Raw genomic sequence first — 25,212 nt, 5'->3', positions numbered from 1 at the left:
GGAGGTGCCCGAGCCCTGTCCTTCCTTACCGGGTCGGCGCCTACAAAAAGGACCGGTTCCAGGTGTGCGAGCGAGAAGATGGTGCCCGGGGAGGCTGTTGTCTCGTAGAGCGCATCCAGCGCTGATTACGGTACCGGTTTCTGGAGGAATTGAATGATCTCGAAGAACGTGGTCGATCCTCTGGTAATCTATGGACAGAATTCTCATCGAGTGACTTGATGGTTTGGTCCAGATCTTCCCCAGAGAGATACTTGCCTTTAAAGAGAAGGGACCCAAGCCGGGTCTTGGAAGAGGCATCAGCTGACCAGTTCCGAAGCCACACAAGCTGACACCGCCGCCACCATGGAACAGGCCAGGACCAGTAGGAGGTCGTACAAGGCATCTGCCCCATAGGCGACCACGGCTTCCAAACTGTCCGCCTGTTGCGCCTGGCAAAGCCTGTGAGGTGAGAAGCTGTTGGACCCAACGAAGACCAGCTCGCTGCACTAGCAAACTGCAAATAGCAGCTCGCATTCCCAACGCCGACACCTCAAAGACCTACTTGAGGTAAACTTCCAACTTTCTATCCTGAATATCCTTCAAAGGAAAATTAGTTTCTTACCTGATAATTTTCGTTCCTGTAGTACCAAGGATCAGTCCAGGACACCTGGGTTGTGACTCCGCACCAGTAGATGGAGACAGAGCAAGACCTGTCGGACTCAGTCATATATGACAATGTGCCAGTCACAGCCCCTCAGTCTTAAGCAATGTCAAAGTAGAAACCCTAACAAGGAAACTATCTAGGCAAAAATACCTTAAACGGGGAACTATTCAAAAGCCCCCTCTGGAACAGAACTCCCCAACCGGGAAAGCGAAACAAGCAATCAGATTAGATAAACAAACAATGAGCGGACTTCTCCGTTACTTCAGCACAGCAGTGCGGGCGGGATCCTGGACTGATCCTTGGTACTACAGGAATGAAAATTATCAGGTAAGAAACTAATTTTCCTTTCCCTGTACGTACCAGGATCAGTCCAGGACACCTGGGATGTACCAGAGCCAACTTAACAAGGGTAGGAAGCAGAGAGTCCCGCTCGGAGTACCCTCTCTCCAAAACCCCCGGCCTCAGTAGCCTGAACATCCAACCGATAATGTCTAATGAAGGTATGTAACGACTTCCAAGTAGCCACCCTGCAAATCTCTTGAGGCGACACCTGAGAAGATTCCGCCCAAGACGCAGCATGGGATCGTGTCGAGTGAGCCCTGAGACCTACGGGAACCGGTTTTCCCCGCACTAGGTACGCTGAGCCAATAGCCTCTTTGAGCCAACGGGCGATCGTCGTGCGGGACGCTGCGGCATCTTTCTTTGGACCAGAGAATAGAACAAAAAGATGATCTGTCACCCGAAACGGATTAGTGACCTCTAGATAGCGAAGGAGGGACCTCCACACATCAAGCTTCCGTAATTCCCTCGTTTTTGGGTCAGAGGAATCCCCGACAGCGAAAGCGGGAAGCTCAACTGATTGGTTTAAATGAAACGCCGACACGACTTTAGGCAGAAAGGAAGGGACCGTCCGCAAGGAAACCCCCAAGTCGGAAATGCGCAAGAACGGCTCCCTACAGGACAGGGCCTGCAACTCCGAAACACGCCGTGCCGAGGAAATCGCCACCAGGAATACGGTCTTCAGCGTGAGATCTTTAAGAGTCGACCGCTTCAAGGGCTCAAACGGCGCCGAACATAAGGAGGAGAGAACCCAATTGAGGTTCCAGGACGGACATGGATGACGCAATGGAGGACGGAGATGCTTTGCTCCCCGAAGAAAACGGGAGATATCCGGGTGTAGAGCCAGGGAGGATCCCCGAACCTTACCTCGCAAACCACCAAGAGCCGCCACCTGGACTCGTAGGGAACAGCACGCCAGCCCTTTGGCAAGACCGGCCTGGAGAAACGCTAGGATATCGGCGACAGAGGCGGAAGTGGGATCTAATCCACGCTTCACGCACCATTCCTCAAAGATCACCCAGACTCTGACATACGCCAGGGACGTAGACTGCTTCCTGGACCTCAACAGCGTGGCTACCACCACGTCTGAGTAACCTTTTCTCTTCAACCGATTCCTCTCAAAAGCCAAGCCGCGAGACAAAAGTGATCCGCATCCTCCAAACAGATGGGGCCCTGGCGGAGGAGCCCCGCAAACCCCTGAAGCCGAAGGGGAGTATCCACCGACAACTGAATGAGGTCTGCAAACTACGGACGCCGCGGCCACTCTGGTGCCACCAGGATTACGGTGGACGGGTGCAACTCTATGCGCCGAAGAATCTTGCCGATCATCGGCCACAGGGGAAACATGTACAGCAACACATCCGGCCAGGGAAGCACCAACGCGTCGACGCCCTCGGCTCCTCTCTCTCGACGCCAACTGTAAAACCGCGGGGCCTTCGCGTTGTGCCACGTGGCCATCAGATCCATGTGAGGCACTCCCCACTTTTCGCAGATGAGAAACGCTTCGTCCACCAGCTCCCACTCCCCGGGGTCCAGGCGATGACGGCTGAGAAAATCCGCCTAGACGTTGTCAACTCCGGCAATGTGAGACGCTGTGATGTTGCTGAGATGGTGTTCTGCCCAGGCCATCAAGAGCTGCGCCTCCTCCGCCACCAGCAGACTTCTCGTCCCGCCTTGGCGATTGATGTAGGCCACGGTGGTCATGTTGTCCAACAACACTCGGACCGCTTTTCCCCTTACCAAGGGCAGGAAGGACTGCAGTGCCAGGCGAGTCGCTCTGGTTTTTAGCCGGTTGATGGACCACTGCGCTTGAGTCGCCGACCATAGGCCTTGTACTGACTTGCCTAGGCAAACTGCTCCCCAGCAGGAGAAACTGGCATCCGTGGTCACCACCGTCCAGTTGGGCACTAGCAGGGACACTCCACAGGTCAGATGATTCGAATCTAGCCACCAGTACAGGCTGGACCTCGCCTGGACCGTGAGTGGCAGCGGCAGGTGGAACTCTTCCGATACCGGCTTCCAGCGGGATAGTAAGGACGACTGCAATGGTCGTAGATGAGCGAACGCCCAGGGGACCAACGCGAGCATTGACACCATAGAACCCAGAACCATCAGATAATCGCAGACCCGTGGCATTCGAAGGGACAATAACCGCCTCACTTGCGACTGCAGTTTGCACACCCGTTCCTGGGATAGGAACACCTTGCCCCTTTTCGTGTCGAATAAGGCTCCAAGGTATTCCAAGGACTGGGTGGGCACCAGTTGACTCTTGCTGAAGTTGACGACCCAGCCCAGAGACTGCAAGACCCTGGCCACTGCCAGCCGACACTGACTCTCGGACTTTGCCCGAATCAACCAATCGTCCAGGTAAGGATGAACCAGGAATCCTTCCCGGCGGAGCTGCGCCGCAACCACTACCATCACCTTTGTGAATGTATGAGGGGCCATCGCGAGACCAAACGGGAGCGCCCAGAACTGGTAATGCCTTCCCAGGATGCAGAACCTGAGGAACCGTTGAAAGGATGGCTGAATGCCTCAGGGGCACCCCACTCAAGATCAATCAATTCTTGAATGGCCTCCATCACAGGGAAAAAAACAAGAGACTTTACACAAGGAAACCAAAATAGGATTGCTCTTCAGCTCAGAAATGGGACCTGCCCCAGGAACCTCAAGCATCAGCCAGATCTCCAGCCAAAGGAGCCACTGTTGCATTGGGGGGGGGGGGGGGGGGGGGTACTCTGGTGCAGAAAAAGGGGGCCAAGCAAGGTTCCCACCTGTGTCTTTACTGTAGGAGCATGGGACAGAGCAGAGGACTGCACATGAAGAAAAGGCTGTAACCCCTGGAAGTTTTCTAGCCATGAAAAAAGTAGAAGCATCCAGACCAGGAGGTACCTGAGGAGTACATACTGCGCTACCTTCCCCTGCTGAGGAACCAGTTAGAGGAGGTCCAAGTTAAGTGCCCCACCTGAGACATCTTTACCCAGACCCACATCTGGCCAGGAAGAGCCAGGCTTAGCAAACTCAGAGGAAATCAATTCACCCTGAGCCTCCAAACAGCACTGGCCCAAATTCAGCAGGCACTGCCGGCTGAGATACCAGAATATAACAAGCACTGTGAAAAGAGACTCATAGGCTTCTCAGGCACAGGCACCATAATGGCAGACAATGCGCTGAGCGGCAGCTGGAGGCGTGTGTCTAGCTGATTTCCCCCCCACCCACACAGGTGCTCAACTAGGCACCAAAAAAATATATGCGACCAACACATTCGCACACACCTAGGTGGCCAAAAGGTAAGTGCACAAAGCTACTTGTGCACTAACGTAAGCGCGCGGCCACTAGGCAGTGCTTAATGTGGGCGCCCAAAAAGGCGCACAGCAAGACACACATGCCGGACCGACAAGCCTGTAGAGGGCAGCCTAAGGAAGTGTGCAAAACACCGTTGCTGCCTACCACACGGTGCAAAGCCACGGAGCAGGGCCTGTCCTACAGATGCTGCTCAACCCACCAGGCTGCCTCTGTCCCTTAACCTCCCCTCAGAGCGGGACGAACGTTGGAACAACGCGCTAAGCTCAGAGGGAGGAGAAAGCCCTGCACAGTAAAACCTCCTGCTAAGTTTCTGTATTTCTAAAGTTACCAGAGCTCAGCCTTACCTGGCTGAGCACAGATATGGCTCCAGCTGCAGGGAGAGAGGGTGTGTGCTGTCACTGCCGCATTTAGCTTCCTGCACCCGCTGCCTTTCAGCTGCTCAAGCAGTTAAGTCCACACTGGCAAAACCAGCTACCGGATCAAGGCACACCTCTAGGGGACCATGGAAATCACCTCAGGAAATTTCAACTGGGGGAGAATCCATTTGGTATCACCGCAAGACAGCCAGGCATTAATTTTTTTTCCTGAATTCTCCTTCTTAAAAGTGAAGCAATCCCCAGTGGGGAGATGCGAACCCAACATCTGCTGGAGACAGAATACTGGCAGACTGGGTCACTGTAGGAGTATATACACTGACATCAGCTTGCTTCACCTCCATCTGCTGGCAGGGGATCATAACCCACTGGTCCTGAGTCCGTCTGTCTACATGCTAGGAAACTATTTTTTAACCCATAATTACCCTCTGAGTATTATTGCTATTTATATAGGAATATAATGGACAGGAAATTGGGGGGGGGGGGGGTAATAGATAAGAAAATTATTACTTACCTGCTAATTTTCGTTCCTGTAGTACCATGGATCAGTCCAGACAGTGGGTTATGTCCCCAATCCAGCAGATGGAGTCAGCACAAGCTTTGAGGGGGCGTCACCATAAGTACTACTACCCCCTCTGCAGGAGTTCAGTATCGAGTATATCAAAGCCAGAGTAGAAACCCCCGAAGGATCAAGTTTGTGGAAACAGATAATGAAAACAATTGTAACCGCAACAAGTAACTGCAAACATCCTACCAACTTGTAGGGAGCTGTGAAAAACAGCGAAAAGAAACGACTGTGAAGACACAGAACACTGCAAGCAAGAAGTAGCGCAGAGCTGAGCAGGATCAAGAACCCAAACGCGGTGGGCGTCTGGACTGATCCATGGTACTACAGGAACGAAAATTAGCAGGTAAGTAATAATTTTCTTTTCCCTGTACGTACCTGGATCAGTCCAGACAGTGGGATGTACCCAAGCTTCCCTAAATCGGGTGGGGTCCTGCGAGGCCTGCTCGGAGAACCTGCTCGCCAAAGTGTCCAGAGACTGAAGAGGCGAGGTGCCGCCTGAGAACGTGTAGAATGTGCTACGATTCCGGGTGGGGGAGTCCGACCCGCCCCAATGTAGGAAGCAGCAATGCCGGCCTTCAGCCATCTGGCAATGGTAGTCTTCGAGGCCTGAGACCCCTTCTTAGGACCGGCCCAGAGTACGAAGAGATGGTCAGAGGTCCGGAACTCATTTGTAGCCTCCAGATAGAGGCGCAGAGTGCGCTTGACATTCAAGAGACGGAGAGACTTCGGCTCTGAGGAAGAGAAGGATGGCAACTCCACCGTCTGGTTCACATGGAATGCAGAAACCACCTTCGGAAGGAAGGAGGGAACGGTGCGAAGCGAAACTCCAGAGTTGGAGAAACGGAGATAGGGCTCTCTACACGACAGAGCCTGCAGCTCCGAGATGCGTCGAGCGGAACAGATGGCCACAAGAAATACAGTCTTGAGAGTGAGATCCTTTATCGTTGCGCTGCGCAGCGGCTCAAACGGTGGTCCCGACAGGGAGCGAAGCACAAGGTTAAGACTCCAGGAGGGACAAGGGTCCCGTAACGGAGGACGCATATGCTTGCCACCCTTGAGAAAACGAGCAATGTCAGGATACTGTAGAAGAGAGCCTCCATCGCTCAACAGCGAACCAAGGGCGGCCACCTGAACCCGTAGTGAATTATAGGCGAGCCCTTTTTCCACCCCCGCCTGTAGAAACTGAAGGATCTGAGGTACAGAAGCCTTAGCGGGTCTCGTGGCCTGGCTGGTACACCACAGCTCGAACACCTTCCAGACTCGAACATAGGCCGCCGATGTCGATGTCTTTCGTGCCCGCAATAGCGTGGATACTACCGCCTCCGGGTAGCCCCGACGCTGGAGGTGGCGCCTCTCAAAAGCCAGGCCGCAAGACAGAAGAGTTCTGCCTGCTCGAAAAATACCGGGCCCTGATGTAGGAGCTGGGGGAGGTGCCCCAGCCTGATTGGCCCGTCGATCACCAGCTGTAGCAGGTCCGCAAACCTGGGTCGCCTGGGCCATTCTGGGGCGATGAAAACCACGGTCCCCTGATGGCTTTCTATTCTGCGGAGCATCCTGCCCACCAGGGGCCATGGTGGAAAAGCGTAGAGCAGAAGATGTGGCGGTCACAGGAGGACCAGGGCATCCACTCCCTCCGCGCTGCGCTCAAACATCCTACCTGCCCACCAGGGCCTGATTCCCCTACTCGCATCTGCTGGAGTCAGAAGATACTGGGCTCCTGCAGAGGGGGTAGTAGTACTTATGGTGACGCCCCCTCAAAGCTTGTGCTGACTCCATCTGCTGGATTGGGGACATAACCCACTGTCTGGACTGATCCAGGTACGTACAGGGAAAACTGCGTGCTCGATTCTCATAAGCCGACATATTAGTGCCTGCAAGGGCACACACTGGAATCCCAGCATAGATGGAAATCTGGCAAAACCTGAGGGATCTTCGAACCTGCGCACAACACAGGTTCTTAAATCTGTAAATTGTTGAATGAAACTAGTGTTTTTATTTTTCTAAATGAAAAAAAATTGAGCTGCTGTGCAATGTGTGAGAACAGACATATCTAGGATTTCAGGATGGAAGCAGTTACTTTATTACTGCAGTGTGGAAATGTGAGACTGAAAAAAAATAATTCTGGAGCATACAATGAAAGTGCCTTAGCACTACTGACCATTTACTCTATATCCTAAGCTGAAAAACACATCAAGACAACTTGGAAGTGGCCCAAGAGCTCAGCTTTACTAAGCTGATAATGCTGAAGGACTGACTGCATCTTGCCCAGCTGCAGGATACTTACTGGTTCCAAAAGCCGTTTTATTCTGTCCATATGAAAAGCCAGCATTGGTAGTGGAAGAGCCAAACAATCCCGTGGCGGTGCTAGACGTGGCTGCTGAGGCACCAAAGAGACCTGTGGCTGCTCCTGCACCCACGGGGTTCTGAGGGCCTTTCCTGTTAGCCTGATAATCTTCCAAGCGCAGCTCCTGAAAAAAGTTAGCTCAAAATTAATCTTGCAAAATCACAAACTACAGAATCAGCATTCAGAATCTCTACCCTCTTCAAATTTATTTATTTATTTATTGGTTTTTAATATGCCGACATTCGTGGGAACATCATGTCTGCTTACAATGCAACAGAAAGGAGGAAAATACATAGAACCAGAGGGAGGGAAGAGGGAGCAGCTAGAAAAGGAGAGACGAAGAAAGGATGGAAGTGTAGGCAGGGAAGGAAGAGAACCAGTGACTGAAAGGGAGCCACCGAGTTACAATATAACGTGGAAACCTGTGCTTTCCCATACAAGAGAATGATAATGGGCCCGAGTCATGCAGGAGCTGCTGCCGAGTCCCACTGCTTGGATAGGGTATGGTTAGCCCCCAACATTCCACTGTGCAAGCAGAAGCAGGAGACAAAGAAGCATAAGAATGTCAGAGGTAATTTAAAAATGTTTCAAGTTTGGTTTGCACTGTTGAGACATACAAATTCATAAATGCTTTAGGGCACGCTGCCAGCAGGTCTCACTGCTACCTCGTGGGAGATGAGGGTTCTGGACCACCAGATGTCCACCCCACAGAACCACTAGACGAGTTAATAAAAGGATCACCAACCCCTCTGCTCGACTGCTTCAGACCGGGGGGGATGACCCTACCAGGACCTCACAGCCCACAGGAAGGATGAAGAAATCTTCTGTTAAAACTCTTCCACTTCTTAAGATTATTATTTTTTTTTTTTAATCTCTCCAAACTGCAGGTTTTGCACCACCTACCATCTGCTGCAGACAGAAGTACTGAGGGACTGCAGGTAGCACACAGTCAGTGAAACTTTGTCTCCATCTGCTAGCAGGGATGCAAAGCCCAGGAGGTCTGGCCTGATCTGGGTACATACTGGAACATATTACACCATATATCTCATGGCACACGAACTCAAAGCATGCAACCACCCTCTACATGAAGGGTAGCTTTTCAGCTGGTATTGCACAGAAAGTGCCAGGGAGCTTTCACTAATCCCTTAGTCAAAAAGAACCCACTCCCTCCAAATGACAACTGCACTGGGAAGTTACTGGAGGCCTGAGTACAAGTGCAATGGTGCTGCAGTCAGTCCTAGTAAGGGAAACAGCAAGCAGAACAGCCATTGTTCAGAGATTGTGGCCCTGATATGCAAAGCTGTGGAAATACCTCCACAAACTACAATAAAAGCAAACTTTGTTACCATAAAACAATGTTCTCCATAGACAGCAAGATGAAATAGTCAAGACACATGGGTGATGTCATCTGATGGCACCGAATGTCCTCATCTCTCTAGCTCAATAATATTTTACTATTGAGCATGCACGGGACTTTCAATGATTCCATCATGAGCCCAGTCAATCGTAGAGCTTGGCCTTAGCTAGGAAAATGTTATTCCAGGGAGACAGCAGGTTAATTCAGCCTGCTGAATATGGAGAACGCTGTTTACAGTAGGCAAATTCACTTTCTCTGTCAACAAGCCAGGTTGAATTAGCTATGATACACGAGGAGTCCCAAGCTGCAGGTTGTGTAGCTGGACACCCCGCAGAGATTGGACTACTGAGGGAATAGGCTGCACAAAACTGCTTATCCAAAGGTAGTCACTTCTTGAGAGATTGTCCAGGCAGTAATGGGATGGGTGAACTGATGACTAAGTTGCAGCTTTACAAATGTCTTCAATGAATACAACTCTGGGGTGAGTCACTGAGGAAACATAGCTCTTACTTGATGAGTCTTACTAGAAGCCAACAGTAACAAAGCCAGCCACAACATGTAGTGTGCAATATCATTTGATAGCTAGTTAGACAACATGCATTAGGCAACAGCCTCACTTAGTCTGTTACAAGTGTAGGAGATAGATGATTTGAGAAGCCTGACCAAGTTCTCTTCAGATAGTAGGCTCTCTCCCCTTTGTGCATATAAGATCTTGGAAAGAATGTGGGCAAAACGATGGCTTGATGCAAATAAAATGCAGATATTTTTGGCAATAACTTACAGTGAGGGCGTAGCACCAATTGTGGAAAATGTGTAGATATGGAGTGTACTGCTGATTGTAGCTCACTGACTTCTATATGAAGTGATGGCAACTAAGAATACCACTTTCCATATAAGATACTTAAGGAAGCTAGTTCCAATGGCTCAGAGGGAGGTTTCATCATCAATTGCACCAAGATGAGACAGATCCGATGGCATTGGTGGCTTCGCAAGCAGAAGTCTCATGTGCCACAAACCTTTCATGAACTTTGATACCAAAGGATAAATGGAGATCAGCTTTCCATCCACTTGAGGGTGGTAAGCGGCAATGGCACGGATGCATTTTGACCAACATACTGAGGGAGAATAAGTACTGAAGGAGATCTTTTGGAGCACAGGCAAATGGGTTCAGGGAGCCTGCCTTACACCAAGATGAAAAACCTTCATTTAAAAATGTATGCTTTTCTAGTAGATGGCTTCCTGGCCATAATCACAATATCCTCAATCTTCTTAGATAGTCTCATCATTAGCACTATTGAATGCTCAACTTCCATGCCATTAAGTTGAGGGAGGGGAGACTAGGATGGACAGAAACCTCCCCCCCACCCCACCCACTCTGGAGTTAGTAGATCCCCCAGGGGGGGATCAGTGGGAATGCTGATAACCTGATGAAGTAAGAGAACCATACCTACCTGGGCCAAACTGGAGAAATGAGGATAAGATGTGCCCACTCTGTGTACCTTCTACACAGTCCTTGGCACCAATGGAAGTAGAGGAAAGGCATACAGCAGATCTGCATCCCACCTTAGCAGGAAAGAGTCCAGAGCAGATCCAAACTTGCTTTGATGAACAGAGCAAAATTTGTCAACTTTCCTGTTTTCTGACATAAACAAGTCAACTAAGAATCTCAGAGGTCAAATATTCTGAATGCCACACCCTCATCCAAGGATCACTTGTCAGGGTGAACAACCTAAGGCAATCCACCAACTTGGAGATTCTGGAAAGGTAAGTTGCTTGGGGCAACAGCTCTATGACAGAGTCCAATTCTAAATTTTCACAGATTAAATGGGAGAAGGTCCAGAACCCACTGTCTGCTTGCTTTTTCATGTAGACTTTGCCACTTGGTTGCCAGTTTGGATCTGAATTCTCTTTCCCTGAAGGAGATGCAAGAAAACTTGATGCATGTTGAATGGTTCACAGCTCCAAAAGGTTAATCGAACTGATGCTTTGCCACCAACCAAATCTCTTGAGTTTGAAAGAAGCTTGTGTGTACTCCACCCTCTGATGGAGACATCCATCACCAGCATTACCTCTGAGAGGGGTATCTATGCCAAGGAGGGATGATTTCATCTCCATAGTTACTTTACGGGATGTGACGAAGACTGATGCGGTTGATCCCACTGAGGGTGGCGACCCCATTGTTTAACTGATGTTGAGGAATGTCCTGGGGACCACAAATACCACTGCTGCCATGCTCCTGAGGACAACCAGGATTGCTCTAAACCACTTCAATCCTTGAAGACTGAATGCCGGATCTTCTGCAAGGAATACTCTCTTCCGATGTGTCTATCCAAGCTCGTATGAACCCAATTCTCTGGACAGAGATGAGGATAGACTTGGAAAAGCTCACTAAGAAATCAACCTAAAGCTACAAACCAGCTCCCCCCCACCAAGACTTGAAATTGGTCTTTTTAAATCCAAATCCCTACAAGTCTGCCTCGTATATGCCCCTCCCGATATACTTGAACAGGACCCATCCCCCCTCATTGAATACATCACCGACAACATTAAGCCGAACACACCCGCAGTGATACTCGGAGATTTCAATCTTCATGTAGACACCCACCCCAACACACCTGCCTGTGAAACACTACTTGTCACCCTCAAAGCCCTGGGCTTCAGTCAGCTAATATCCGAACCCACACATAAAGCTGGTCACACACTCGACCTTCTTTTTGTTAACACAAGCATCACAGTACCTCAAGCACCCGTCACCACCCCCATCCCCTGGTCCGACCATTTTCTCATCAATGCCCACCTCATCTTCAATACCGACACACCGAGTACAAGTTCACACAAAAAAACCATCTCCTTCCGTAAAACATGCCCTTCGGAGGAACTCTCCCTAGCCTTCAGCAAAGTAAACGAAAACCTAGACCTAACAAACCCAGACACCGCTCTACTATCATGGGATAAATCTATTTCCAATATAGCCAATGACTTTTGCCCCACCATCCACAAAACTATAACACCTACACGTACCGAGAAAAAGCCATGGTACACTATTGAACTAAGAAAACTGAAACAAGACCTACGTACAAAGGAACGTACCTGGCGCAAACAACCGACACCCACACACAAAATGGCCTACAAACATACACTGCATACATACCGACAAGCAACCCTCCACGCCAAACGTGATTTCTACGCAGCAAAAATCCATAGCTATAAACTCAATCCAAATGCCTTATTCTCCTTCGTTGCAGAACTCACAAAGTCCCCCACTCCATCCTCCCAAGAGGTAAACAGTATAGAGAAATGTGAAAAACTAGCCGATTACTTTAAAAGTAAAATATCCAAAATTCTTACCAGACTCCCCTCCAACCCCGCCCCCACCGACCCACTACCCATCGACAACAAAATTAATCTAGACTCCCTTGACACCACCTCCGTGAAGGAAGTTGAATCCATACTAAAAAAGATGCGACCAGCCACTCATATCGCAGACATCATCCCATCAAAAATCCTCCTCACTATTCCCTCCGCCATTGCGAAACCAATAGCACAAATCATCAACTGCTCCATCACCTCTGGGAAAGTCCCCGACCCACTTAAACTTGCCATCGTGAAGCCTCTACTAAAAAAACCCACCCTCGACCACAATGACCCTGCAAACTACAGACCCATATCCAATCTGCCTTTCTTATCTAAAATCATGGAGAAAGTGGTTAACACACAACTCACCGATTTCTTAGAAGAAAACAATATTCTTCATCCTGCACAATATGGATTTCGTAAAGATCGAAGTACCGAAAAACTCCTACTTGCTATAACGGATACCATCCTCAAAGGCATGGACCACAGCCAATCATACATACTTGCCCTTCTCGATATTTCAGCCGCCTTTGATACAGTGAACCATCAAATCCTAATATCACGCTTAGCAGAGATAGGAATCTCAAACACAGCCCTAGCCTAGTTCTCCTCATACCTCGACCACCGAAAGTACTTAGTCAAGCTTGATAATATTGAATCCGCTCACATTCCCCTTACACAAGGCGTACCCCAAGGCTCCTCTCTATCGTCCACCCTTTTCAATATATACTTACTCCCACTATGCCACCTCCTCTAAACTTGGACTAAAATTCTTCTTATATGCAGACGACGTTCAAATACTCATTCCCATCCAGAAATCCATCAATGAAACCCTTCAGTACTGGGAATCTTGTCTGACATCCATTAATTCCCTCCTCTCCAATATACACCTAGCACTCAACGCCTCTAAAACTGAAATCCTTATCCTAGCAAATCAACCAATCGATTCAATCCATCAAATGATTCAAAACGCCTCACTAGCTCACACACTACCCCCCAGTGTCAGAGATCTAGGAGTCTCCCTAGACAATCAACTAAGCTACAAATCCCACATTAAATCACTACTAAGAGGGGGCTTCTATAAACTCCAAATCTTCAAAAAACTGAAGCCCCTCCTCCACGCCCACGACTTCCGTACTGTGATGCAAACCACTATACTAACCAAACTCGACTACTGCAACTCCCTCCTCTTAGGCCTACCAGCATCTACCATTAAACCCCTCCAAATCCTCCAAAACACCATGGCAAGAATCCTCACAAACACCAGAAAAACAGACCATATCACTCCCATACTCCAGGACCTCCATTGGCTCCCCATCGCCTTCCGTTCCCAGTACAAAACACTCACCATCCTCCATAACACTCTATACAACAACAACTCACCCTGGCTTGAAAATATGCCACAATTCCGCCAAGCTAATCGCCCCACGAGAAACTCCCTTGCTGGCACTCTCCAAATCCCCTCACTTAAAATTGGGCACCTTACCACTACCAGAGATAGAGCCTTCTCTATTGCGGGCCCCACACTTTGGAATTCCCTCCCCGTCCACCTCCGCCTAGAACCATCCCTGAGCCACTTCAAAAAAGGAATCAAAACATGGCTCTTTAGACAGGCATACCCCAACTCCTCTCAATCCTAATTTTGTCCTACGAACCACCTCAGCTCACACTCAGCCTTTATACCACCCCTTCCTGTTTCCTTCCCTTGCACTCCTAGCCCCCCTTTACCCCTCCCTCTCACCCCCTAGCAACCCCTCCCTCAAAGTACCCGTGCCTTACTGTACCCCTCTTCACTCTACCCCACCCGCCCCTCTCCCCCTGCTCCCTCCTTCCTTTCTCCCCCCCCCCACTAGCTTTTAACTATACATATGTGCACTTGCCTCCTCTTACTGTAAATAAGCCCTCATATGCTAATTTCTCAAGTGTACATGCCTCGCTTAATTTGTTTATAAGTTCTTTTGCATACTTAACCCTAACTTGAATGCAAAAAGTTGTAATTCTGCTGTTGACTCTCTTCCTTTGTATTTTGCATATTACCCAGTTAGCCCCTCCCTTGTTCATTGTAATTTCCCTTCTCAGTTACTTGTAAACCGACATGATGTGTCCTACGAATGCAGGTATAAAAAAAGTGTTAAATAAATAAATAAATAAATAACGATTGAAGAATCTGCATCATCTTCTCTAGGGAGTCCCAACACCCCTGCTTGAGACTGTCCCATCACCAGCCAGTTGTCTAGGCAAGGGAAGACAAATCCTCTGTCAGCAAAGGATTGCCAATGCTACTGCTAAGCAATCCTTGAAGACCCTCTGAGCTGCCAAGAGCCTGAGGGGAGAGAACCTTGTATTGGTAGTGAGAAGAATCCACCACAAATCTGAGGTATTTGCACTGAATTGGACAGATGAGTATCGGAGTATACACCTCTTTCAGATCCAGGGCATGCATTCAGTCTCCCGCTTGCTTGGGTGAGGAGGGTATGCAGGGCTGTCATTTTGAACTTCTCCTATAACAGGCTCATGTGCAGTCTTCATAAGCTAGGATAGGTCGCAATCCCCCCTGACTTCTTGAGAATAAGGAAACAGCAGGAATAGAACCTCTTGCCATAGTCTTTAGAAGGGACAGTTTCTATAGCCCGCCAGCTGAGAAGCTATTACATCTCAAGACCAGACCAGCGCATCCAGCGCAGGGTGAGGAGTCTCTGCTTGAGTCGGTACGAGGCAGTCTACACCGAGAGTCTCCAGATCCTGAGCGTGAGAGCACCGGGACGTACCAAAATGGGATGGACGCCCCACGAGGTGAAGAGCCCCATAGGTCGCTGGAGATGGGACCTGGAGAAGAACCATGGACCCATACTGTTGATATCATCGCAGGTAACACAACGGAACGTGGGTGAACCCCAACCGGAATCCATTGCAGTTAAAGTTAACTTAGGACAGCCTGAGGAATTACTATGGGGAAAGTCTGGTATGCACTTAAAGCTATTGACTCTGCTTTAAAATCGATTACTCCGTCTATAACTGAAGTTAAACAGCAAACCAAAGAGAATACTATAATGATTGGGATAATCAATTCTAAAATTCTTCAACATGAGGAAAGATTAAAAAAAATGGAGTCCCTACAACAAAACTTTGCTAAGTCAGAAACAGTGGTAGAAAGAAGAATTGAAAGAGTGGAGAACAATTTAAGGATGATGAATCTGCTTGTGACAAATTTCCCAGTGCTTAAGTTCGCCAGCTGAACTATTTAAAACATACATGAAAGATATATTAAAAATACCAGACTCTGCACTTCCTGTTTGTACGAGAGCTTATTACCTTCCACAAGCTGTCCCTGAGGCTGGAGGAGAAAATATACCTTCTATGGATCTCTCTGAGATATTAGAATAATCATTAGAAGCAGAAGTTAAAGAAAGAAAAGCCATGTTGATAACTTTTGCATTTATTTCAGACCGTAATTATGTTCTAAAAATGTTTTTGAGAAACAGATTGGCTTTATTTTATGGAGCTAAACTGTGGATCTATCATGACATAATTAAAAAAAAACAGCAGCACAGGAAAGAATTTACTATGAAACAAAGGCTTTTAAATTTGGGTGCCCGATACGTCTTAAAATTTCCCAGTAAATGCTGCGTTAGATACCAAGAAAATAATTACGTCTTTTTTGACCCTAAACAACTGCAAGATTTCCTAGTAGGTCATCCCCAAGAAGTTCCCGAAGTGTGATCGACTAGTAGTAAAAGGTTGCTCACCTACCTCTATGTAGTATACAGTGAATAATGTTTGATATTTGTTCTGTAATTTCTGTCCTCTGAAATTCCTATATTTCAGAGAAGAGAAATTGTTCTGGAGAAATATTCTTGTATTTTTTTTCAGTTGGATAATATATAGATCTGTATACCAGAAAATGTACCGAATTCTATTAGAAGTAATTCATGTAAGATTTTGAAATTATTTTTTTTGGGGGGGGGGGGGGGGGGGAAGCTCTCATGGTTGTACGGCCATTATGACTGAGCGAAGACTTTCCATGTGGAAGTGAATTATCCACAGATGACTATTGACGCTCTTGAGGTCCAGAATGAGGCAAAAGGGACCCTCCTTGATTATGATGAAATAGATAGAATAATGCCCCATATTTTCCTGGGGTGTAGGTACTGGAGTTATAGCCCTCAAACTGAAGAGCATTAATGTAGATTCCACTGCCAGTTTCTTGTTCATGTCGTCTCCATGCCACTCCCAGCACATGTCCCAAGGGTTGCTGTGAAATTCCAGAGCATATTCTTCTCATAAGATTAGTCCTGGGGGAATTCTGCGCTACGGCGGAGTGCAGAATTTGCACAGAATCCCCCCCCCATATGCGCAGAATTCTGCGCAGAAAATGGCAGCGGAGACCCCGGCATGCTGCGAACGGAGCACGCGAAGATGAAGGCCCCATGTGCTGCGTAGTATACTTCACTCACAGTGATGAAGGCCCCGGTGAGAGTGAGTGTGTGTGAAAGAAAAAGGGGAGGGGGTGTAATAGGGTGAGAGAGCAGGAGGGTGAGGGGTGCTTGAGTGTGGATGCGAGAGAGAGAGAGGAGATTGTGAAGGAGTGTGTGCACGCGCGTGTGAGAGATTGGGAGCTGGTGTGTATGAAAAAGGGATTGTGTGTATGCGAGGTGCTAGCCTGTGTGAAGGGATTGTGTATGTGTGAGACAGCCTGTGTGAAGGGCTGCGTGAGAGAGAGAGAGAGAGAGACATAGGGAGCCTGTGTGAGGATGTATGTGTGGAAGAGAAAGGGAGCTTGTGTGGGTGTGTATGCAAGAGAGAGGGACCCTTTATGAGGGGATGTGTGTGTGTGTGTGCGAGAGAGTGAGGGAGCCTGTATGAGGGTGTGTGTATATGTACTAAAGAGAGGAAGCATGTGTGTGAGAGAGGGAAGGACAGAGGGAGCCTGTGTGAGGGGCAGTACTGAGAATGGGGTCAAACTCTGGGACCGGCGATAGAGTGAAAGGGCTTGAGCCTAGAGGTGGACGGAGAGATACTGGCAGGTGGAGGAGTTGGGGCCTAAGAGGGCAAAGTGGCCAGGGGAGTAGGGAGAGCGAGTGGAAGGGACACTCTTACAGTGAATTTCTAGGGAAATTCTGCATCTCTAAGTAACAACTTTTTTCTGTATTAATTTAAAATTTAATTACTTAAAGACTGTCATGTAAATTGTGTTATTTTGACCAATATAAAAGTTTGCAGAATTTTGCAAAAAATGGAGAAATTACTTACCTGATAATTTCGTTTTCCTTAGTGTAGACAGATGGACTCAGGACCAGTGGGTTATGTGCTCTTTTGCTAGCAGATGGGAGACAGAGTCAGATTTCAAAGCTGACGCCACCCTAGATATAACCCTGCAGTGATCTCAGCTCCTCAGTATCCTCCTCGAAAAGCCAATTTGGATATATATCTTTCTTAAACTGATTTAACCAATTCAAAAAACTGGAAACCGCCAGTGCATTCAACCAAGTTAACGCCGACACCAGACTAACTGTGGGTGTCTTGAACTAGGGGTAGACAACGTCTTACCTGTAATTGTTTAGTCTCAAAGTTCACTTTCAGAGGTTCTCCTTTTCTGGGGCAGCTGTGGGCGGGATGCTAAGTCCATCTGTCTACACTAAGGAAAACGAAATCATCAGGTAAGTAATTTCTCCATTTCCTAGCATGTAGTCAGATGGACTCAGGACCAGTGGGATGTACAAAAGCTACTCCCGGACAGGGTGAGAGGCTGCCTGTGGCCCACTTAATACTGCCCTTGCGAAGGCTGCGTCTTCTCGGGCCTGAACATCCAGGCGATAGAACCTGGAGAACGTGTATAGGGAGGACCACGTCGCCACCCGACAGATTTCGGCGGGTGATAGCAGCTTTGTTCCTGCCCAAGATACTGTCTGGGCCCTCGTAGAATGAGCCTTAACCTGCAGTGGTAAAGGCTTCCCTGCCTCTATGTAGGCTGCCTTGATTACTTCCTTGATCCAGCGGGCTATGGTTGCTCGCAAGGCCACTTCTCCTTGTTTCTTCCTGCTGTGAAGAACGAACAGGCAATCCGTCTTGCACACCGGTTCCGATCTTTCAGATATCGCACTAGGAGTCTGCAGATATTTAGATGGCGAAGAAGGCGGGAGTCTTCAGAGTCCTTATGTCCATCTGGAAATGGTAGGGAGCTGGCTTGGTTCAAATGAAACTCGGAAACCAGTTTTGGTAAGAAGGAGGGGACGGTGCACAGCTGTATGGTTCCAGGAGTGAACCTAAAGAACGGTTCCCGACAGGATAGTGCCTGCAGCTCGGAGATGCGACAGGCAGAGCATATTGCCACCAGGAATACAGTCTTCAGTGTTAAGAGGTGTAGTTACAGACTGCACGTTTGTCTGAAAGAAGCCCCCGCTAGGAAGTCTAATACCAGATTGAGGTTCCATAGGGGCACTGGCCACTTTAGGGGTGACCGAAGTTGCTTAACCCGTTTTAGGAAACAGGTCAAATCCGGATGAGCTGATAGACTGATTCCGTTCTCTTCGGCTCTGAAGCAGGAGAGGGCTGCTACCTGAACCTTGAGGGAGTTGAGACACAACCCCTTCTTCATACTGTCCTGTAAGAACTCCAGAATCATGGGGATCTTGGCCGTCCGCGGGAGTGTCCCGCGGTCCTCGCACCAGGCTTCGAATATTCTCCAGATTCGTATGTATGTCAGAGATGTTGAAAACATCCCAATGCAGAGCAGGGTGTCAATCACAACCTTCGAGTAACCGCGCTTCTTCAGGCGAGTCCTCTCAAGGGCTAGACCGTAAGAGAGAATCGAGCTGGATCTTCGTGAAGAACCGGGCCCTGCAGGAGAAGGTCCCTGTGTGGAGGTAGACACAGAGGGCTCCCCGTAAGGAGTCTTTGCATGTCCGCGTACCATGGGAGCCTTGGCCAATCAGGGGCTACTAGTAGAACTAGCCTCCTGTGGTGTTCTATCTTGCAGATGACCTTGCCCAGCAGTGACCATGGAGGGAAGGTGTACAGTAAGTCTTCCTCTGGCCAGGTCTGGACGACAGTGTGGCTCTCGTCTGCGGCTGAAGAACCTGGCGACTTGGGCACAGAGATAGGTGGCCAGTAGATCCATGGCTGGGAGGCCCCAGCAATTTACTATCAGTTGGAAGGCTGTGGTTGACAGCATCCATTTCCCCAGGTCCAGGCTCTCTGCTAAGGAAGTCTGCTGAGACGTCTTTTCCTGCGATGTGGGAGGCCGAAATCCCTTGTAGGTTTATCTCCGCCCATGCCATGAGAGGGTCTATCTCCAGAGACACCAGCTGGCTCCTGGTTCCTCTCTGACAGTTGATGTAGGCAACCGCTGTAGCATTTTCCGACATTACTCGAACCACTTTGCCTCGGAGCCTGTTGCTGAATTGCAGGTATGCTAGTCTGACTGCTCAAGCTTCCAGGTAGTTAATGTTCCATCCCGCCTCTCCCTTGCTCCATTGTCCCTGGGCCGTCAGCTCCTGACAGTGGGCTCCCCACCCTCGCAGGCTTGCATCTGTGCTGAGCACGATCCAGGTCGGTGGGGATAGGCTTACTCCTCTGCTTAGGTAGTCTTCCTGTAGCCACCACTGAAGCTGAGAATGTATCTCTGCTGGTAGCTGGAGGTGAAGCGAGTAGTCCTGGGACAGTGGATTCCAGCGTGACAGTAAGAAGCACTGGAGCGGTCGCATGTAGGCCCTTGCCCAGGGGATGACCTCCAGGGTTGAAGCTATGAGGCTGAGGACTTGAAGATAGTCCCATATCTTGGGGCGTGTATTGGTCATCAACCGTCGTAATTGTTCCATCAGCTTCCTTCTCCTCAGAGGAGGTAGGAAGATTTTGTTCTGTTTGGTGTCGAAACATGCCCCCAGGTACTCTAGAGACAGAGAGGGCTGCAGACTGCTCTTGCCCGGGTTCACGACCCAACTGAGCTCCTGTAGTATATTCTTGACTCTGTTGATCACCTGCCAGCTCTCTTCCAAAGACTTTGCTCTGATCAGCCAGTTGTCCAGGTAAGGGTGTACCAAGATCCCTTCCTTCCTCAGTGCTGCCGCCATGACCACCATAGTTTTGGAGAATGTTCTGAGGGTGGTTGCTAGCCCAAAGGGTAGCGCTTGGAACTGGTAATGGTGTCCCAGTACTGCAAAGTGTAGAAAACGCTGGTGATCTTGATGGACTGGAATGTGAAGGTAGGCTTCGGAGAGGTCCAGGGAGGTTAGGAACTCTCCCGGTTGTACTGCCATTATTATGGAGCGAAGAGACTCCATGCGGCAGTGTAGTATCCCCAGATGACTGTTGACGTTCTTGAGATGAAAGATGGGTCAGAATGATCCTTCCTTCTTGGGAACGATAAAATAGATGGAATAGCACCCCGTATTTTGTTGGGGCGTAGGAACAGGAGTTAATGCCTTCAGACTGAGTAGTCTTGTCAGAGTAGCTTCCACTGCCAGTCTCTTGGTGTGGGAATGGCAGAGTGATGTCATAAATTTGTCCCGAGGGATGCTACGGAACTCCAGAGAGTAACCTTCTCAGATGATGTTTAGTACCCATTTGACCGACGTGATCTCGACCCATCTTTGGTAGAAGAGGGAAAGTCAACCTCCTATTTCTTCTCCCTGTGGACGGGTCGGCCCATTTTCATTGGGGAGCCTGCCCCCGGGCCTGTCGGTTCCGAAAGGGTTGGGACCTTCTGGAGGGACGAGGTGCCTGGAACTGTGAGTTCCAGTAGGGTCTAAAGCATTGCAAACCTCTGCCCCTGGTTCTTCTGGGGGAGGGGTGCTGGGATCTTTTACCCCTGTCTTCCGGTAGCCGAAGCACTGGGGATTTGCCCCACTTGCTGGCTAGCTTTTCCAATTCGCTTCCGAATAGGAGAGATCCTTTAAAGGGCATTCTCGTGAGATTCGCTTTAGAGGTCACATCAGCAGACCAATTCCGTAGCCATAGTTGTCTTCTGGCTGCCACTACAGAGGCTACTCCTCTGGCTAAGGTACATACCAGATCTGAGCTTGCGTCCATCAGGAAGGCTGCTGCAGGTTCCATCGTCTCACCGGTATACGTTCTGGAGCTATTTGCCTCTCGAACAGCAGGAAGCAATCTGCTGTGTCATTGCTGTCGAAGGCCTACTTAAGAATGGATTACAATCACCTATCCCGAGTATCCTTCAATGCAGCCCCTCCCACAACGGGAATGATTGTTCGTTTTGAGACAGCGCAGACCATGGCAACCACTTTTGGAAAACATAGGAGTTCCTTGGTCCCTGGTTCCAGAGGGTATAAAGCTTCCAAAGCCCGATCTCCTTTAAAGCTGGTCTCCAGGGCATCCCATTCCAGGTTTAGGAAGTGAAAAATGTAACTATATTTTTCACTTCCTAAATCATTTTGTATTATCCCCGTTAATTGTAAACCGATGTGATATGCAAATGAATGTCGTATATAAGAGTTCTAAATAAATAAATATTGGTCTCCCTCCGTAAAGCCTCATGCTACTTCCCAATGACGGAAGCCATCCAGGAACTGATATGGTTTTCTTCTTTGGTTCTGCCATAGGGTCCGTGCCTGGAATACCCAGCGTCTTCAGAATCTGGGAAACAAGGGCTAGTAATTCATCCCTGTGGAAGAAGCAAAGCATGGTTCGGTATGGTTCCAAGCCTGGAGGGATTTCTCCTTCTTCCAGGGAGCCGCCATCATCATCTGAGGTGTCTGGGTCCCTGACCAGGAAATTCTTGGTTAGGTGGGGCATGTCTTGGGGCATCCGCGTAGTGCCGGGAGGATTTTGTGCTTCCGGCAGGGGTTGAGCCAGGGACGCAGTCGAAGCTGATTGCGCCTGAACGAAGGCTTGCAGTCCTTGGAAAAATTCTAACCAGGAGAAGGTTCCAGGGTCTATGTTAATCCCAGGGGAGTCTGAGTAGGGGCCCCTGAGGTGCCCTCTTGTGGAGAAGCTATTTCGGAGTTGCATAGGTCAGGGGAGCTATCGTATGTAGTAGCTCCGGATCCATCCTCAGTGAGGGACCAGGCTTTGGTGCCCCCCGGGCTTCTTCGCAATGCTGTCACAGGCATGAGTCCAGTTCTGGCTGCATGGCTCTTATGTGGCAGGCTGTACAAAGAGTGCCTTCTGGCCTTCTTGGGTGCCGTTGTCACTGTCTCTGTGTGTAGGCACGCGTATAGCTGTAAGCACGGCTGTGCATGTAGTTTGCACGGCGTGAACTCAGTTGTGTGCGCGTCTGTATTGGACGCGTGCAAATTAGGAGTATCGGCCGCCCGGCCTGCCCCGCACGTACCGCCGGTCAAGAAGGGAAGATGGCTCAGACAACCCCTGTGCGTAAGATGGCACCCCCGAGGGTCTCCACGTGTGGACCCTTGCACCAGATCAGGGCCTAGCCCAACCAAGGCTGCTCATCCCGATCGGTGCTCCCTTAACCTTGCTGGAAGAAGGAATCGGTACAGCAATCCGAGCTCTAGAAACCGGAGACCTGAATTTAAAAATTCTGCTTACCTGGGCTCGCGCTTACCAATCGTGTGCCGGATTGTCTCCAGCTGCGGGGGGGGGGGGGGGTGGGGGGGAGAAGGAATTTCCTTCACTGCCGCACTCTGTTCCGCACCCACTGCCTTTCAGCCACTCTGGGCGCTAAGTCCATGCCAGGAACCAGCTACCGGACCAAGGCACACCTCTGAGGGATATCGGAAATCACCTCAGGAATTCTCGACTAGGGGAGGGACCCTTAGGAGGTATCACCGCAGGAGAGCGCGGCTCAATCTTCTTTAAAGTAATTTTGTCTTCTTGCTGAAATTTGCCTAACACTGTGTAGTGTGAGGGATAGTGTCCACATTTGCTAGGAGACAGAGATACTGAGAAGCTGAGGTCACTGCAGGGGTATATCTAGGGTGACAGCTTTGAAATCTGACTCAGTCTTCCATCTGCTAGAAGAGCACATAACCCACTGGTCCTGAGTCCATCTGGCTACACGCTAGGAAATTAAGTTTTTGTGCGCAGAATTCCCCCAAGAATATATGATGTCCAGTACCCATTTGTCCAATGTGATCTCTACCCACTGCTGATGGAAGAGGGATAGTCAGCCCCCTATCTCCTTATCCCATGGATGGGTCAGCCAAACTTAATTGGGAAGTTCGGGTCGAAATGGAGCCCAAACCAGCTCCTCTTTTTGGTTGAAGGCTCCAAAGGGACCAAGACCTTCCCCAAAGGTTGAGATGTCTGAAATGGCAAGTTTCTGTAGGGCTGAAAATGCTGGGAGCCCCTGGTCCGACCCTTCATAGGCGAGGGGCGCTGCAACCTCTTTTTCTTACCATCTGGTAGCCATAGCACTGGAGGATTCACCCCATTTACTGGCCAACTTTTCCAATTCGCTTCCGAAAAGGAGGTATCCCTTAAAGGGCATCTTTGTGAGATTTGCCTTAGAGGTCGTGTCCGCTGACCAATTTCGCAGTCATAGTTGCCTTCTGGCTGCCACCCTGAGGCTACCCCTCTGGCCAAGGTACGCTCTAGGTCAGAACTTGCATTCGCAAGGAATGCTCCAGCGGGCTCCATCTCTCTGGAATGCACCCCTGAGCTATCTGCCTCGAGAGAGAGGAACAGACACAAGCAGGAAGCGATCTGCAGCGTCATTGCTGCCCCATAAAAGGCTTGCTTAAGGATGGACCCCAGCTGCCTATCATACGTGTCCTTCAAGGCTGCTTCTCCCTCTGCTGGGATAGTTCACTTTGAAATGGCGCAGACCAGGGCATCCACTTTTGAGAAAATGCAGATGTTCTTTGGCCTCTGGGTCCAGAGAGTACAGGGCCTCAGATGCCTGGCCTCCTTTAAAGCTGGCTTCTGGGACATCCCATTCCAGGTCAAATAACTCCTGGATGGCTTCCAGCAACAGGAAATAGCAAGAGGCTTTCCGCAGAGACACCAGGATGGGGCTCTATGGCTCAGACATAGGATCCGTGCTGGGAACTCAGAGTCTTCAGGGTCTGGAAAACCAGTGCCGGCAATTCATCTCTGTGGAAAAACCGTAACATGGTCCGGTATGGTTCCAAGCCTGGAGGGATTTCTCTGTCCTCCAACGAGCCTGCATCCCCTTCGTCATCCGTGGTATCTGGGTCCCTGTCAAGGATACCCTTGGTGAGGCAAGGAATGCTAATAGAGCTGGGAGGACAAGACCTTCCCAGCTGGGGCAGAAGCTGACTGCACCTGAACGAAGGCTTGAAGGCCCTGAAAGAATTCCACTCGAGAGAAGATCACCTGGTCCATGCCTAGGCCAGGAGGAACTGGGGTAGGCGCCACTGAACTGCCCTCTCCTGAGGAAGACACAGTCCCGGGATTGTTCAAATCCAGGGTACTACCGGATAAGGCCATGGCTGACCTGTCCTCTGACTGGGAGGGGCCAGGCTTGGAGAAGTTCTGAGAGTCCAGCCCTCCCTAGGCCTCCTCACAGTGCTGACACAAGAAGGTCAGACTGTGCAGCACTAATATGGCAGTCAGCACAAAGTGTCGCTTGTGCTTCTTTGCTGCCAGAGCCATAATTCAGTGCAGCTTGTGCATTCAGCCAGCTAGCACTTGAACTCGAGCGCACACAAATCCACCCCAACGCTTGTAAGTATAAGCACCCGGTTGTACACGAATGTATGCATGTGCTTACACGCATAGGTATGTGAGCAGTTATGTGCACAGGCGAGTGCGTACCTATGCGTGCAGTAGGGCCGGCCCGCACCATGCGTACCGGTGGTCTATGGGAGAAAATGGCGCTGCACAAAATCACGCGCAAGATGGAGCTGCCGCCGCGGCCTGCCACATGGAGTGCCTCACCGAGCCTGAAGCGAGGCCTAGCCCTCAATCTGCTCGGAAACCCCCTTCCCTTGCCCCAACGGGATCGGGAATGTCGTCTGTACGGTGCGCCGAGCAGGAGACCGAAAGACT

General features: G+C 49.6%; 1 protein-coding gene across 5 annotated transcripts in view; it reads right to left on the bottom strand.

The window, feature by feature from the left end:
- Positions 1–25,212, bottom strand: part of NUP98 (nucleoporin 98) — a 435,464-nt gene that overhangs the window by 228,867 nt on the left and 181,385 nt on the right. For all 5 annotated transcript variants that reach the window (XM_029601961.1, XM_029601960.1, XM_029601962.1 and 2 more), the window contains exon 7: positions 7,515–7,698. In XM_029601961.1, the coding sequence (XP_029457821.1) occupies positions 7,515–7,698 (184 nt within the window). The remainder of the gene's footprint in view (positions 1–7,514; positions 7,699–25,212) is intronic.

Source organism: Rhinatrema bivittatum, chromosome 5 (genome assembly GCF_901001135.1).
Source record: "Rhinatrema bivittatum chromosome 5, aRhiBiv1.1, whole genome shotgun sequence".
Lineage (NCBI taxonomy): Eukaryota > Metazoa > Chordata > Amphibia > Gymnophiona > Rhinatrematidae > Rhinatrema > Rhinatrema bivittatum.
Note: the sequence above shows the minus strand (reverse complement) of the source record. Positions and strands in the feature narration are given on the sequence as shown.